The sequence below is a fragment of the Emydura macquarii genome, unplaced genomic scaffold, assembly GCF_026122565.2.
Source record: "Emydura macquarii macquarii isolate MOO-44397 ecotype Brisbane River unplaced genomic scaffold, CSIRO-AGI_Emac_v2 contig_374, whole genome shotgun sequence".
NCBI lineage: Eukaryota > Metazoa > Chordata > Testudines > Chelidae > Emydura > Emydura macquarii.
The window spans coordinates 5,477,376-5,494,646 of record NW_027130511.1 but is presented as its reverse complement, the minus strand read 5'-3'; the positions used below and the strand labels follow the sequence as shown (position 1 = coordinate 5,494,646).

At 43.1% G+C, this 17,271-nt stretch overlaps 1 protein-coding gene across 3 annotated transcripts in view; it reads left to right on the top strand.

The window, feature by feature from the left end:
• Positions 1-2,660: 2,660 nt before the first annotated feature.
• Positions 2,661-17,271, top strand: part of ADCK1 (aarF domain containing kinase 1) — a 117,455-nt gene continuing 102,844 nt past the window's right edge. For 2 of the 3 annotated variants that reach the window (XM_067532519.1, XM_067532501.1), the window contains exons 1-2: positions 2,661-2,904; positions 10,758-10,894. In XM_067532519.1, coding sequence (XP_067388620.1) covers positions 2,847-2,904; positions 10,758-10,894 — 195 coding nt within the window. In that variant the 5' untranslated portion in view covers positions 2,661-2,846. Of the gene's footprint in view, positions 2,925-10,757; positions 10,895-17,271 lie in introns of all 3 variants that reach the window. The other variant, XM_067532510.1, reaches the window with a different exon arrangement.

Sequence of the window (17,271 nt, the reverse complement as noted above, 5' to 3'; positions counted from 1 at the left end):
ACAGCAGCAGAATCAGACCTTTAGCCCATATTCCCTAGATTATCTCCTTCTGTGATCCAGACTCATTATTTTATATTTAGTTTGCCATAATTTCCATTCTATTTTCCCTATTACCTACATGATCCAAATCTCTCTTCTCATTGTTTGCTCTGTCTCTCCTATTAACATCACCTGCCAGCTTATGGGGCTTACCCTTATCAACACTGTTATAAACATAATGAAGAGAGGGGTTAACACAGCTGGGATGTCTTGCTTGTCGTCCCCCCCCCCCCCCCAGCTCAAAAGCTGACCTGTATACTTACACAAGAGCACTTAGCCTTAACTCTGCCCTTCCTGACTTTGAGATGTTTAATTTCTTATAGGCAATGTTCTATCATTAATCCTCACTGCACTCATACATGTATTTTGAGTGTGTATGGGTTAGACATGGACAGTGACAGATTGGAACTGGAGTAGCAGGAGTCCAAGAAATATTCTTGATTGTATTTTGAACACTAAGGAAAATGAACAGTATATTGTCTGTTGTACCTCAGGGATCCCAAAAGGAAGGTTTTCTGAGTCATGTGCTTGACAGACAGTTGTTTAGTGAAAATTACATTCATTGTGAGACTAATATATCTAGGAAAGAAGCTGGCCAGTGGGAATCTTACTCGGGTACAGGAGGTGAATTGGGCTAGTTTGCTGCAGTATGGTTTTTCTGGAAGCTGAGACTTTGTGCTCCAGAATCTAAGCTTTCATAAAAGAAAAAGTTTCTACTTCTTTAACCTGCAAAAGCAAGCTTGAAAATATGGAGTACAGTCAATGTAATGATGTTTGCCTGAATCGGCACACAGCCTGAAACAGTATTTCTCAGAGAGATGTGGACTGTATTATTAAGGCCTCTTTTCTCTCATTCTGCTTTTTTACGTTCTTGCTTAGCTATCATTGATTTGTCCATCCTCCTCCACTTCCCCCCCCCCCCCTTTTTTTTTGTAGGATCAGTTCTAACTGCTGTCTCCTTAACTTTATGCTAAATACTTTTATTTCCCAGTATGGATTATACAGATGTTATAAAATTCCAAGTTTATCTTCATTATAGGGACACTGGTTGGAAAATGGAATTGATTGTCACTAGTTCCCAATGAAAAAAATTATTTTTATTGGAAATGATACCTATTAAATGTTTCAGTGCATGGTTATCTGTCTAGATATTGATACCATAGAATCTGAGTGCCTCACAATAGTTATGCTAACTCAGCAAGATTTTAACATTCTGTTCTTTGATTCTCTGTCCCCAAGCAAGTATTTAGGCTTTTTTGTTTTTCTGTTTATCATCATCATAATTATTCTGGGAAGGCTTTGGTGAAGAGCTTAGTTTTACATTTACTCTTGAATATGGTAATATTTGTCATCATTCTTATTTCTCACAGGAAGGAGATTGCTAGTTGAAGGCCAGCTGCAGAGAAAGCATTTTCCCCTCACTCCTGCAAATCTTTCCCTTGTTGTTAACAGTTTCATTGTTACTAATGAGCACAGTTGTTATGCTAGATCATCAACTCAGTGAGAGAATCAATTTCCGAGATAATCCTTTCAGGATCAGCCCATTGAGGGCTTTGGAAATTTGAAACTAAGACCTTGGATTTAAATTGGTATTTGATGGAGAAATAATGCAGGCCTTGTCTATAGCAGGGGCTAGATAATAAACTGGTGCAAATCAGCCTAGCACCACTGACTTCACCATCAATTTAAACCAGCTGAGGATCTGACCCAAGTAGGTATTTTTGGCCAATGTTGGCCATGGTGCCTAGCTCTCTTGTAACTCAGTTGGCAGTGTCAATAGTGGGAGACTAACACACACAAAGCTCTTCTGGTCACAGGTATTTTAACCACCATATCATATAGATTTGCTCTGAGTATGGGTAAATGACACAGTGCTAATGGCCACCTGGAGACCCTACCATGTCTACAATTGTTACTGCTGGTACAAATGCATTGGTGTTTGCAATAATGGAGAACTTTTGCCCCAAAACCTTACTGAAAACACAGCAATAGTGTCTGGAACACCAGGGGGGTAGTTTGACACCACCCAATGTTATCGAGTTTGTAGGCTGCTGTGTTCTGGATTACACTAAACTTTTCTAGAACTTGGTGTCTAATTAACAGTGTGTGGCAAATTTTGGCAATAGTCAAGCTTGCAGGTTACAAATATAGGTAGCCTGGAGAACAGATCTGAATCTTTCTTAGAGGAGCAGCTCTGATTCTGTTTGATAAAGAGCAGTGGTGCACTCCAATATTTCAGACAGACACTAGCATTGAGATGGAGGATCCATCCTGTCTGTCTATGGTAGTTCTAAGGTGCCTGTCTCCTGGTTACTCCAGTGGCTCGTTATATTTTCATGCTAACTGCCTACTTGCTTCAGGGCTTTTCATGAAGAAACACTTTTAATTCTACCAAACCATCAGAAAGTTCATGATGTTTAATGAGACAAAACTCTAACTCTAGGTGCATGTGTTTCAGTGGACACTTGATTGGGAAAGATTATTGCTTTGTTTGATATAAACAGACAGCAGCTGCAGAGGGTGGATTATGCTGCTCCTGCCCATAAACCTCCACTGCCCTAGAGATAGTTGATCTTAGCCATAAGACCGAGATACTACTTCTGAACACATTCTATACAGAATCCAAGCTGAGAGGAACACACGCTCGAGCCGGCCTCAGACTAAGCAGCTGAGCACACGTGACAAATCACCCCCCGCCTGATCTCTTCAATTAAGTCGCCCCGGGCCTAGCTCCTGTAGTTCTCCAGGGCCGTCACCATCCTTGGGGCTTACAGGGTTGGGACCAGCAAAGGACTACAAGTTCCAGCATGCCGTGCGGGGGCGAGGCCGTACCATATGCGCGGGGAGGAGGCCTCTTTTATCCAGGTAAAAGCAACGAGGTGCCGGTAAGCAAGTGGAGAGGGTGGTCCCTGGGGGAGAGGGAGGAGCCCCCCGCAACCGGGAGCGGGGGGGGCGGGATTGCGCCTCGTGATGGCGTTTAGAACGTTGCGTTGTGTAGCTAAGCGGGGCGGCCAGTTCGGAGGAGCCAGGCTGAGGAAAACCCCTCCCCCCCACACTCTCGGGACGGTGGGGGCCGGGCCGGCGGCCCTCACTCCTCGTCCTTCGCTTCTCAGTCCTCCTACGTCTCTGCCGCTCTCTCTTCAGTTCCCGGCCCAACAGCCTCCCTCTCTGGCCCCGGGCAGACTGGGCTGGTTTCCCCGGTCACCTCCGTTTCTGCCCTCCCCTCACGCCAGCCCAGCTCCCGTCCCGTCCCGTCCCGTCCGTGTGCCGCGCGCACTCCGGCTCCTCTCCGGCACAGCCCGCCGTGTGCCGTTCGGGGCCCACTCCCACACCCACCCTGTGCTCCCCCCGCCCCGCCTCCAAGTCCAAAGCAGACCCGCAGAATGGCACTAGTTTGCAAGGAGGCGTCCTCAGTTTAGGGTCGATCTCGGAGCCTCCATCCTGTGTTTAATTCCCCCCCGTGTTGTTACTCGCTGGAAAAATCCCATCTTCCGTCATTCTGCTAAAAGCCAGGAGAGCAGCCCTGGTGGCACAGACAGACAGACAGACTGACAGTGTGGCTTACATCACAGCCCCGTGCTTAGCATTTGAATTACTGCCGCGTTGCCTGAGTTCTCCTTCACTGGCCAGACTATGTAGTGTCGGGCACCAGAGAAACGTACAAAACTCTGGACTCTTAATTTCACTGCGGGGAGGGTAACTGGGCCAGCTGTGATTGTGGCCGGAAGCTCTAGGGTTCCCCATAAAGTGCCAACCTCAGGTTTTCATTTCCTTGCTCTGCATGTTGCCTTATCTCAGGGGTTGTCAAACTGGGGGTTGGGACCCCTCAAGGGGTTATGAGGTTATTACGTGGGGGTCGTGAGCTGGCAGCTCCATTTATGGCTGATAGCCAGAGTCCCTTCAGAGCTGTGTGGCCTGAGAGCAGCAGCACTGCCCCCAGCAGCAGTGCAGAAGTAAGGGGGCTATGGCATGGGGGAGGAGGGAATGGCATGGCATGGCATGGGAGGACTTGTCACTTTTTTGGGGGTCCCAGAAAAAAAGTTTGAGAACCCCTATCTAAAAGCTGTACGCTCCCACAGAGTTTAATTGAGTTGAGATAAAAATCAATGACCCGATTTTCAGAAGTGTTCAACACCTCAAGGCCTAGTGGCTTCATAGGCAGCTGCAGGTGCTCGGAACGTCTTGAAAATCTAGTCACAAATAAACCATATACCAGTTTAACATTTATTCCTTTCACTCATAGTATTGCAAACATTGCAATGGAACTAGGCTTTCCAGTCTGCACCTTGTTGAGGTCAGAAGTGACTGAAAGTCGTCATTATCTGGTGGTTATTTAATGGCCCATATGAAAAGTTATACAGGTGTCACAGGGTGATGTCTGTCTGTCTAATTCTGTGGGTTTCCACAAAACAAAACTCACCAGCATCATTGGCTTCTTCATTGTCATTCTCCATCTCGGATGAGAGACCACAGATTGCAGGGGTCAGAGACTTAATTCCCCCTTCCTCTTTAGAAGTGATCTCTGTAGGGCAAGGCTCTCACATTTCGGTGAATAAACATTCCCGAGAAGCTGGCTCTGTTGCTGCTTGTGCAGTATCCGTCTGCTGATTAATTGGATACTGTCAGTCTCCGAGTCAGTCCCGCAACTTTCACTAGATTCACTAATTCACTAATTTCACTTAAAACAAAACTAACACAAAACAATGTGAAGATGCTAAATATTTCATTATTATTATTATTGCAAGCAGGCTCATAGTTATTCCACACACACAGTGCAGGGACTATAATTACATACATCAAATGATTGAAAATGGGAGCTCAGGTTAGTTGGGTTGTAAGTGATAAACATGGTACTTGAGCTGCATTATGGACTGAGTCAGGTGAAAGTCAAAGAAGCCAGTTCACCTCTACAGAGGAAGAGCATTAGGTGATTCATTAGCAAATATTTTAATAATGAAAGGCAGTTACATTGAGAGGTGTATTTCACAGCTGACAGTCGTTAAGATACCCTTCGGTTCTTCATAATAGCTCATTTACATGGTAAAGACTCACTAACACCTTATGGAAAATCTTGAAATACAATTGATTCTGACAATTCTATTTCTAAATCTTATATTGGTGTTATTTTAGTTCCCCCTTCTTATTACTAAGAGACATTAGCATGAAAACAGGATCTTTATTGCTTAAGAGCTCAGCTGCTCCCGTTGTTTATTTCCCATGCTAAAGTTGTCGTCATCTGCTTGTGATGTTGCAGTATGGAAAATGGGTATGGCAATAGTTGTGATGTCACAAACTGCAGATTATGGCTTCAGGTGGGAATAAGATGTGGGAACAGATGGATCTACATCTACATTCTGTTTTCAGGCAAATGTTCTTAATAAAGAAGGGAGGAAAACAAACAAAAAGACACAAGTGTTTTTTCTGTGTTAAAAGGAGGCACTGTCAACTAGTTTAGGCCTCCAATTTACTAAAAAATAGGAACAGAAATGTTTTTATTAATTAAAACTATTCCATGAAAATATTTTGGAAGTTGTGGAGAACATGGGACATTTCTATAAGATTTCTATGAAAAGTGTATGTGTCTCAGTTTACCTGTTTGATATTATTCTACCTGACTGCAATGAGTTAAATCAAAGGAGGTTAGGGAGAAACAAAGAGGAGATGAAGCAGTGACAGAGATAAGGAGCTTCTGGAGAGAATACCAAGTCCTTAAAGGAAGAGTGGGGGAGTTATTAATTGGGAAATGGCCACTTGCTTGGTTCTAGCCAGGCAACAAGGTTATTTTTCCTGGCCTGAACCTAGGATCAAAGGACACTAAACCATTAAAGACACCTATGTAGAAAGGAAGGGGGGTGAGTCTTTGGCAAGGAGATGCTGAGAGAATGTGAGGGATTGTCTCTGCAAGGGTATCTAGGCTGGGTGGCAGTTAACCTTTATTCTTTCCTTGCAAGTTTTGGGTAAGTAAGATTCATGCTGTGGAGGCCTTTATTGTTTTAACCCATTTCTGCTGACTGATAATGCTTTGTTTTGAAAAGGATGAACGGTTCCCTGGATTTAGGTGCCACTGCAATCCACAAAACTCCTGACTAATGCTGTAGGTGTTGACACCTAAATTTTCAGGGTGAAAATTCCGTAGGTGCCTAAATTGCTGCCTCTGAGCATGTGCACTGCTGCTTCCCTGTAGGCAGCCTGATGCCTATCTCTTGCCTAGGCCCCAGAGTAGTCCACAAACTGGAGGAAGATAGGCGGATGAATGTCTACCTCATGTGGGGGTCTGATCCAGTAGTCATGCTTAGAGGTAGCCTACTGGATCTGGGCCCATGGAAGATATGGCCTTGGTGGAGGTCCCTGGCAAGATAATGGACTGCCTGATGTGGAACTCGATTAATAAAGAATTAAAGGAGGGTAATATAATGAATGCCAAGCAACATGCGTTTAAGAAAAATAGATCCTGTTAAACTAACTAGATATCTTTTTTTTTTTAAATGAAGTTATAAGTTTGATTGATAAAGATAACAGTGTTGATGTAATATACTAAGACTTCTGTAAGGCATTTGATGTGGTGCAACACAACATTTTGATTAGAAAACTAGAACAATGTAAAATTAACATGGCACACATTAAATGGATTAAAAACTGGCTAGCTGATATGTCTCAAAATGTAATTGTAAATGGGGAATCATTGGGCGGGTGTGTTTCTACTGGGGTCCCGCAGGGATCTGTTCTTGGACCTGTGTAATTTAACATTTTTACCTGGAAGAAAGCATAAAATCATCACTGATAAAGTTTGCAGATTACACAAAAATTGGGGGAGTGGTAAATAATGAAGAGGACAGGTCACTAATACAGAGTGATTTGGATTGTTTGGTAAGATGGATGCAAACAAACAATATGCATTTTAATACAGCTAAATGTAAATACATACATCTAGGAACAAAGAATGTAGAGTCTAGACCATACTTACAATCTGGGGAACTATATCCTGAGAAGCAGTGACTCTGAAAAAGATTTGGGTGTGGTGGTGGATAATCAGCTGAACACGAGCTCCCAGTGGTAAACTGTGGCCAAAAGGGCTGATGCAATCCTTGGATGCATAAAAGGGAATCTTGAGTACGTGTGGAGAGGATATTTTACCTCTGTATTTGGTGCTGGTATCACTGCTCCTGGAATACTGTGTCAAATTCTGGTGTCCACAATTTAAGAAGAATGTTGATAAATTGGAGATGGTTCAGAGACAAACCACCAGAATGATGAAGGGATTAGAGAAAACGCCTTATAGCAGAGGTAGTCAAGGGGTAGACCACAGGTCAAATCTGGACCACCAGACATTTTTGAACAGACCCCAAAATCTTTTTATTTACTTATTATTATCATTGTTTTTAATTTTCTCTGGATTCTGGACCTTGACTATACCTTGACCAAGAAATTTGGACCTGGACAAAAAATAATTGTCTACCTCTGCCTCATAGTGATCTACTCAAGGAGCTCAGTCTATTTTGCATGACAAAGAGAAGGTTAAGGGGTTGGCTTGATTACAGTCTGTAAGTTCCTGCATGGGAACAAATATTTAATAATGAGCTGTTCAATGTAGCAGAGAAGGGTACAACATGATCCAATGGCTGGAAGTTGAAGCTAGGAAAATTCAGATTGGAGATAAAGATTTATGCCTTAACAGTGAGAGCAATTAACCATTGGAACAATTTACCAAGCACTTAGCTAGGATGTCCATTTTCTCCCCTCTGCTTCTTTCTCTCTCTCTGTCTCTCCCCGTGTCACCTCCTCTGGTTGTTGTGTGTGGAGCAAGGCAGGTGCCTAATTCATTCCCTCAAGAAACCACTTAGGTGCCTAAGCCATCTGCCTCCAGATTCATGAACATGGAGATAGCTAACTCCATGGGAGAGACAGCTTAGCACACACTCCTGTCGTCAGCATCTCCCATTGGTTATGGCTCCCTGTATAGCTTGCTGGCTTTTATGAATTTCATTCTAAGGTACCTACCTCTCCATATTCATTATATATTATATAAGATTAAGATGTTGTCATTGTTAATTTTAGTAAAAGTCAGGGACAGGTCACGGGCAATAAACAAAAATTCACAGAAGCCCATGACCTGTCCCCTGGCTTTTACTAGAAATAACTGTGACAAAATGAGGCTGATGGGGGATGACTGAAGCCTGAGCTGGGAGAGGGGAGAGGAGGAGAGCCCAAGCCCCGCTGCAGGAAGTGGGGTCTAGCACCCTTTGCCACTGTGGCTGGGAGCTGTGGGCGCCCCCGCCTCCCCCCCCCCTGTGGCTCAGAGCTCCAGGGTTTGCCAGCTGACAGCTCCTGTCCCGCTGTCCCAGGCTGACACGGAAAATGTTACAGAGGTCTCTGAAAGTCATGAAATCAGTGACTTCTTTGATCTCCATGATATAATCTTATCCTTAATTATATAGGAAGCCTACATGCCTAACTCAGGCTTTGTGGATCGCAGTGTTGTTCTGTGACTTTTTTCTAGGTGCCTGAAAGTTAGGCACTATGATGCTCAGCATTGCAACTCCTCGGTTGCTTTGTGAATCCAGGCCAAAGTTTCCAAGAGAGATGACCCCTGCGGGAATCAAGCCAAACTGACTCTTCTAAAGGAGCCCCTCTGTGAAACAGGGAAGCTGAAGCCTCCAGTCTAAGGCTATGTCTTCCCTGACGGTGGCAAATTCACCGCCATCAGATCAACTTATCTGGATCGACTGAGCGGTTAGTGAAGACCCACTCAGTCGATCCAGAAGTTGACGTACTAAGACCACCTCCTCAAGTGGCGTAGTGCTGCATCGACGGGAACGCGGTTCCCGTCGGCACAGTACAGTGAAGATGGCGCACAGAAGAGAAGCACAGAAGTCGACAGGAGTTACGCAAGTTTTTTCCGTACTTTGCATAACTCGGGTCGACTGCCGCTGACTCTCCGAGGTAAGTGTAGACATGGCCTAAGAGTGGCAGAGTCACAGGACTCCCCCTGGAGTGAAGTAGAGGCCCCAAGGCCTATCATTAGGAAGAGCGCACTCACAAGAGATTGTGGAGAGGTGCAAGGATCTTTGACAGAATTAAAAAATAAATTTGAATAAATGTTTTCATTTAATTGCTGGATATCTGAGACATCAGCCTTACGCTTTCTTAACTGGAGTGAAATTGATTAGAAACAGAAAATGAAACTGCCCGTCCTAATTCCTTTGCCCAAGATGAATGAAGTACAAAAAGAAAAACGGCATCAGTGGAATGAGGGGGGAAAAAAGGTAAAGTGGATTTGTATACATTTCCCAGGTTTGAATAATCAAAAGTGTCAGTTATAAAGCAGGGAAGAACACTGTTAGAGGTAAGAGAGAATGTTAAAAGTGCTTCTGACACATCATGAAATCCTTCGCGGGGATGGGGAATCTAGTTAGAGCTTAACATTAAAACAAAACTGCCCAACCCTAAAATCCCTCAATTAATAATAATAATAATAATTAATAATAGTTAGAAGTCATACAATACATGTTCAAAGCATTTTACAAACATAAGTAAGCCCTTTAAAGTAGGGAAATTAGATATATTATTATTTTTCCCATTTTATAGGGAAACTGAGAGTGAGAAGTTAAGGTTTGCCCAAGATCATATGTTGAGCCAAAAGCAAAATCAGGACTAGAACTCTGATCATGACTCCCAGTCCCATAGTTTAACTATTGGACCATACTGTCTCAGTTATGCAGGGTCATAAATTATTATTAATTTCTTGCCTCTTCCCCACATGACGACGAGAAAGCAGGTATCTTCCTGGCTTGTTGCTTTGACCATGTTATCCCCTTCTTTGCCTGCTTCCACTGGCTTCCCTTTTCCACTGTGTCAAGCACAAACTACTTGTTTTTACTTTTCAGGCACTTCATGGCTTATCTCTACCATCCATTGAGACATTGAGATCCCCTCCCCCCGCTCAATCAACAATGACAGCTTTGGCTGTCCATTTGACACACTTTTTCCAACAGGCACCGTTGTGCTTCCTACCATGAGAGGAGCTCCAGCTAAAAATCTGTATCTATCCTCCTTTAAATCTCCTCTTAAAAACTACTAAAGCCTACAAATTACATGATAATGGTTAGGCAGCTGGTGTGCTGTGACTACTGCTTATTACACTAATCATAACTGACTCACTGTTACCTCGTGCTCCTGCTGTTTGTTTTATGCTCCCGTTGTCTCTTGTTTTATACTTAGCTTGTAAAGCCTTTAGGGCTATGGACAATCTTTTTGTTATATGTATGTATAGTGTCTAGCACAGTGAAGCCTTGATCCTTGATTTGTGGCCTCTAGGCACTAGACACTAGTGCAGTATAATAACGAGCTTTGAACAGAGCTCCTTGTGCACCTGACCTGCCTAATGATCACTATGAAACTAAGGCACAGAGAAGCATTAGTGTCGAGTCAATGGCAGAGCAGGGATTAAAACTTGAAAGACTTGATTCCCAGGGCCCCTGCTTTAAGCACTAGACTCAACTTTTCCACAGCAAAAGGGAGAACCCATGAATCCTCTGCTCCAACAGAACTTCCCATGCTCATTTGACAGCTGATCAACATGAAAAATGAGGTTTGGTTGGATTATGGAAGGAAGCATTTGGATGACTTTGAACCTTTGGCCAAGGCTGGTCTGAGATTGTTCCTGATGTACTCCCTTCTTCCACTCAAGTGTTCATGGTTCCTGTTTTGTATCTCTGCAGAGGTCGCCGGCATGGCCAGAAGGACCTTGAAACTTGTCTCTTTGGTAGCAGCCACCTCTGGCTTCTACCTGTACAGCAGCAAGTACCTGGATCTGAATGATTTTGGAGCTGTTCGGGTGGGCAGAGCCATTGCCACAGTAAGTTTCACACTGGCAGGTTGTGTGAGGGGAGGCATGAGAGATTTGCTGACTGGGTTAGGAGGATCCTTACGATGGAACTTGAGTTCACAGGAGCTCAGTCCTGGCACTGAGTTTACTGTATTAATATGTTTCAAGTGAATAGTTGGCTTTTAGCCTTAGGAATTTGGGTTTTTCTCTGTTTCGTTATTTTAGTGTGCGAGAAAAGAGGTGAAAACGTGGAAGGGCTAGAGGGTAATTTACAGTGAAGCAGAGGCAGAGAGACACTGTGCCAATGAGTGACTGTATAACTTATTGAGGAATCTATCCAGATAGCCCTGTGGGGCCTGCACCCACTTTGCTCTGTCTTTTTACCCCATATCCCTTTCACCATCTTCTCATCCAGAACTCAGTCCTGTGCATCACCCCATTGCTTCTTCCAGTCATTTTGCTTTGAAACTGCTTACCGCATCCTTGATGGTGGCTGATCTTTCTCCTACAGTAACAGCTCACTGAAAGGACCATGTTGCTCAATGAATACTGCGTTGGGACCCTGCCTGTGATCTTTGTCTTGGGATCCTCAGTGCTAGGAATTTGGGTGTGTGTGTCTGAATATGTTTGGGGCGGGGAGGAAGAAGGGGATTATTGTCAGGGAGAGGGATAAAGGGGAGTGGGAGAGGTGAGGCAGGAGATGCATATAGGGGAAGCACACACACTGTTTCTAAAATAAATCCCAAGGAGCCCCACTAGTCCTGTGTGGATGTCCCCTTCAGTTCACCACAGATGTTGATCACAGCATCCAAAAACATAAGCATGGCAGTTGATAGCCAGACAGTTTGTGACCCTCTGCATGAGAGCCCTCTCTGGAGAATCCATTCACAGCCAGAAACAATGTAGAGCAGAAACTGTGTAGAGATCAGTCTGCCCTGCACCTCTGTTGTATTGCACGTTTGTCACTTCAGGCCTGGAACTCCATCACTTACAGGCCCCTGGTGCTAAGCAGCTGTCGGCCTGCATCTCCTGCATTTTTTAATGCTTCATTAGTGAGAATTATAGGGAGCCTCCTCCTGAGGGCAGGCACTGTAAGAAGCAGGTTCTGTGGCTGATCTCAGGATCCATTACTTTGAACACATGCAGGGTTGAGAGGCATAGGCCAGAGCAGAAAGTGATGTGAGGAGTGTCTGGGAACTGAGTGGGTGTTTGTTTTGGAAGCATATGGTAGAAACATCAACTGCCACAACCTTATTAAAAATAATGCAAAATATAGGACTCTGCACTTTATCATTTCAATGTCCCAGACTGAGGTGTCAGCAGAGGACATTTTGGAACAAACTGATAAATTGAACAGTAATAAGTCATCAGGACCAGATGGTATTCACCAAAGAATTCTGAAGGAACTCAAATATACAATTGCAGAACTACTGACTGTGGTATGTAACTTGTCATTTAAATCAGCTTCTGTACCAGATGACTGGAGGATAGCAAATGGGACACCAATTTTTGGCTACATGCTTTTTCATGCTTGGTCCCAATATATAAACCTCTTTCTCACTGACACATGCCAAGAAATGTGACACCAATTTTTAAAAAAGGCTCCAGAGGTGATCCCAGCTATTACAGGCCAGTAGGCCTAATTTAAGGACCAGGCTAATTGGTTGAAACTATAGTAAAGAACTGAATTATCGGACATACAGATGAACATAATTTGTTGGAGAAGAGTAAACATGACTTTTGTAAAGGGAAATCATGCCTCACCAATCTATTAGAATTCTCTGAGGGAGTCAACAAACATGTGGACAGTCATGATCCAGTGGATACAGTGTAATGACACTTGAGAAAGCCTTTGATAAGGTCCATCACCAAAGGCTCATAAGAAAGTAAGCAGTCCTAGGATAAGAGGGAAGGTCCTCTCCTGGATCAGTAACTGGTTAAAAGACAGGAGACAAAGGGTAGGAATAAATGGTCAGTTTTCAAAATGGAGAGAGGTAAATAGTGATGTCCCCTGCTGGTCTATTCTGGGACCAGTACTGTTCAAAATATTCATAAATGATCTGGAAAAAAAGGTAAATAGTAAGGTTGCAAAATTTGCAGATGATACAAAGCTACTCAAGATAGTTAAGTCCAAAGCAAACTTTGAAGGATTACAAAGGGATCTCACAAAACTGGCTGACTGGGCAATAAAATGGCAGATGAAATTCAATATTGATAAATGCAAAGTAATGCACGTTGGAAAAGAGAATCCCAACTATACATAGAAAATGATAGTCTAAATTAGCTGTTACCGCTCAAGAAAGAAATCTTGGAATCCATTGTGGATAATTCTCTGAAAACATCTGCTCAGTGTGCAGCAGCAGTCAAAGAAGCTAACAGACTGTTAGGAACCATTAGGAAAGGGATAGATAAGAAGACAGAAAATATCATAATGCCACTATATAAATCCATGGTACACCCATACCTTGAATACTGCATGATGTTCTGGTCACCCTATCTCAAAAAAGATATATTAGAAATGGAAAGGATACAGAGAAGGGCAACAAAAATGATTAAGGATATGGAACAGATTCTTTGTGAGAAGAGATTAAAAAGACTGGGACTTTTCAGCTTGGAAAAGAGATGGCTAAGGGGGGGTATGATAGAGGTCTGTAAAATCCTGAATGGTATGGAGAAAGTGAATAAGGAAGTGTTTGTTTACTCTTTCACATAACACAGGAACCAGTGAATTTAATAGGCAATTAAATTAATAGGTAGCAGATTTAAAACAAACAAAAGGAAGTACTTCTGCAAACAGCGCAGAGTCAACCTATGGAACTTGTTCCCAGGGGACGTAGTGAAGTCCAAAAGTATAACTGGGTTAAAAAAAGAATTAGAGAAGTCCATCAATCGCTGTTAGCCAAGATGGTCAGGGATGCAACCCCATGCGCTAGGTGTCCCTAGCCTCTTATTGTCAGAAGGTGGGAGTGGATCACTCGATGATTACCTGTTTTGTTCATACCCTCTGAAGCACCTGGCATTGGCCACTGTAGGAAGACAGAATACTGGTCTATATGGACCACTGGTCTGACCCAGTATGGCCATTCTTATAGAATCAGAGAATCATAGAAGTGTAGGACTGGAAGGGACCTCAAGAGGTCTTCTAGTCCAGTCCCCTGCATTCAAGGCAGGATTAAGTATTATTTAGACCATCCCTGAAAGGTGTTTGTCTAATGTGCTCTTAAAGATCTCCAATGACGGAGATTCCACAACGTTATTTATTCCAGTACTTAACTACCCTAACAGGTAGGAAGTTTTTCCTAATGTCCAATCTAAACCACCCTTCGCTGCAATTTCAGCCCATTGCTTCTTGTCCTATCCTCAGAGGTTAAAGAGAACAATTTTTCTCCCTCCTCCTTGTAACAACCTTTTATGTACTTGAAAACTGTTATCATGTCCTCCCTCAGTCTTCTTTTCTCCAAACTGAACAAACCCAATTTTTTCAATCTTCCCTCGTAGGTCATGGTTTCTAGACCTTTAATCATTGTTGTTGCTTTTCTCTGGACTTTGTCGAATTTGCCTACATCCTTCCTGAAATGGGGCACCCAGAATTGGACACAGTACTCCAGTTGAGGCCTAATCTGCACGAAGTAGAGCGGAAGAATTACTTCTCGTGTCCTGCTTACAACATTCCTGCTAATACATCCCAAAATGATGTTTACTTTTTTCCAACACTGTTACACTGTTGACTTATATTTAGCTTTTGATTCACTATGGCCTCCAGATCCCTTTCCGCAGTACTCCTTCCTAGGCAGTCATTTCCCATTTTGTATGTGTGCAACTGATCATTCTTTCCAAAAGTGGAGTACTTTGCATTTGTCTTTATTGAATTTCATCCTATTTGCTTCAGATCATTTCTCCAGTTTGTCCAGATCATTTTGAATTTTAATCCTAACCTCCAAAGCACTTGCAACCCCTCCCAGCTTTGTATCATCCACAAACTTTATAAGTGTACTCTCCATGCTGTTATCTAAATCATTTTATGAAGACATTGCTCAGACCCAGACCCAGAACTGATCCCTGTGGACCCCACTTGATATGCCCTTCTAACTTGACTGTGAACCATTGATAACTACTCTCTGGAAATGGTTTTCCAACCAGTTATGCACCCCCTTTATAGTAGCGCCATCTAGGTTGTACAGTAGAACTCAGAGTTACAAACACCTCAGGAATGGAGGTTGTTCATAACTCTGAACAAAACATTAACATTGTTCTTTCAAAAGTTTACAACTGAACTTTCATTTGCTTTGCAACTTTACTAAGCAGAAGAAAAATGCTGCTTTTAACCATCTTAATTTAAATGTAACAAGCACAGAAACAGTTTCCTTACCTTATCAAATCTTTTTTAAACTTTCTTTTTATTTTTTAAAGTAGTGTGTTTAACACAGTACTGTACTGTATTTGGGTTTTTTTTTTTTTTTGGTCTCTGCTGCTGCCTGATTGCATACTTCCAGTTCCAAATGAGGTGTGTGATTGACCAGTCAACTCGTAACTTTGGTGCTCATAACTTTGAGGTTCTACTGTATTTCTCTAGTTTGTTTACGAGAAGGTCATGCGAGACAGTATCAAAAGCCTTACCAATGTGAAGATATACCACATCTACTACCCCCTCTCTGTCCATGTTCACTGCACAAACACTGCTGACCACCCTTGCAACGCAGGGGAAACTGAGATACAGAGAGAGAAAGTGACTTGCCTGTGGCAAGTATCAATGGCAGAGCTGTTAGAACTCAGTGGTCAACTGCTCCCAGTCTCACAGGTTCAATCCTGCCTCCACATATTACAGGGTTCTACTGCAGCAGCTGCTGCAAACAGAATATCCCATAGAAAAATCTGCTGGTGGCCCTAGCTTCTGTAAGTACTGTAGTAATCTTTTTTTTTTTTTTTTAAATATGGGAAATACTTTTTAAAATGTTTTTTTTTCTTCTCATATTTTCAAGGCCCTGTATGGTTAGGTTGCTCCAATGTGAGCTTCTGCCATGCTGGTGCACTAATGACTTCTGCCTTCCCAGCCACAAGGATCTGCTCTTAATCAGGGTCAGAGGGTGTTAACTCCTTTGTTTTCAAACATTTCTCCACAACCATGAGGGATGGAGACTTCTGGTAGCTGGGGACCTAGACATGGGCCTGTAATACCTATCGCTTAATCCAGCCCTGGGCAGACCCTTCCTTAGCAGTCTGGAAGCTTAACTCAACCTCCTGGGGCAATGCCAGGCTGCAGCTAGGGAGGCTGTCTCCTTGGACGTCTGTGGGCCAAATTCAGCAGCAATAGTGGTAAACATGAAGAAAAGCCGTGGAAAGGGAGGACAACAAGCTTGACCTGGTACTATATTTTCAAACCTGTGGTCAGGTTGAGTCTTGCTAGAAGGTTTGCATGAGTTCTTAATTTATCCACAGTCGTTTATCTGTCTTTATTAAACTTCCTTGGGTCTTGCTTATGTGGTCTGGAGGAAAACTCCTGCCAGAGCCCAGGTTTGGGGAATCAGGTTTTGCTTATACTTGGCCAGCCTTTGAGGGCCCAGCAAAGAGAAAACACTTAGATACAGGAGCGTTGAGTGGGGACCTTGTTCCAAGAGATGGGGAGATTAGCTGACAATTTGAATGATGTGGGAAGTCAGCAGCTGGAGGACTCAAGGTGGAAGCCCCATCCTCTGAGAATTTTAAAACTAGACTCGACAAAAGGTGGGAAAATGCACTATGGGCACCAATCCTGCATTGCCAGCAAGAGGGACTGGATGATTTCATAGGTCTTCTGATGCCTATGAAGATAAGTTCCACACTGGAGGATGGAGGGCAAAGAACTAGTGTTTGATGACAGTGAGGTGCTCTTTGTGGCCTGAACAGGAGCAAGTCACGGAAAATCTCTGCATTCTGGATAGTATTAGAAATCTGACGTCATTGTTTTGTTTGTGCTCTGCCTCTTCAGGGGTCTAACATTGACTCAGCCTTTTCAGAGTGCATCAAGTTAACATAACTTCGCCGAAGTGCATCTCAGACACTTGCAGAGATTTAGCAATGTCAGAGTTGTCGATCACCATTATCATAATACTAATTTGGTGTTCAAGATTATGATGTTATCAGCAACTGCTTAATTAATTCCCTCTTCCTCTCTAATGCAGGACAATCTGTTAGCTGGTTCTTTTCAAGTTGGAGGTGGTAATTACCATGATGAACAAGAGATAACATAAGAAACAACCCAAACCTTCACCCAAAGCTGATTTGAAGGTTTCCCCACTCCAAAGCTGTTTTTTGAAGTTGGAAAATGCTTGGTAAAGTCTTTCTCCAAATTTTTCTTCATGTACTTCTGCAACTCTTGGCTTCAGCAGGGACATGAAAGGCTGAAAATCCACAAGAAAAGCCTTTTCTTA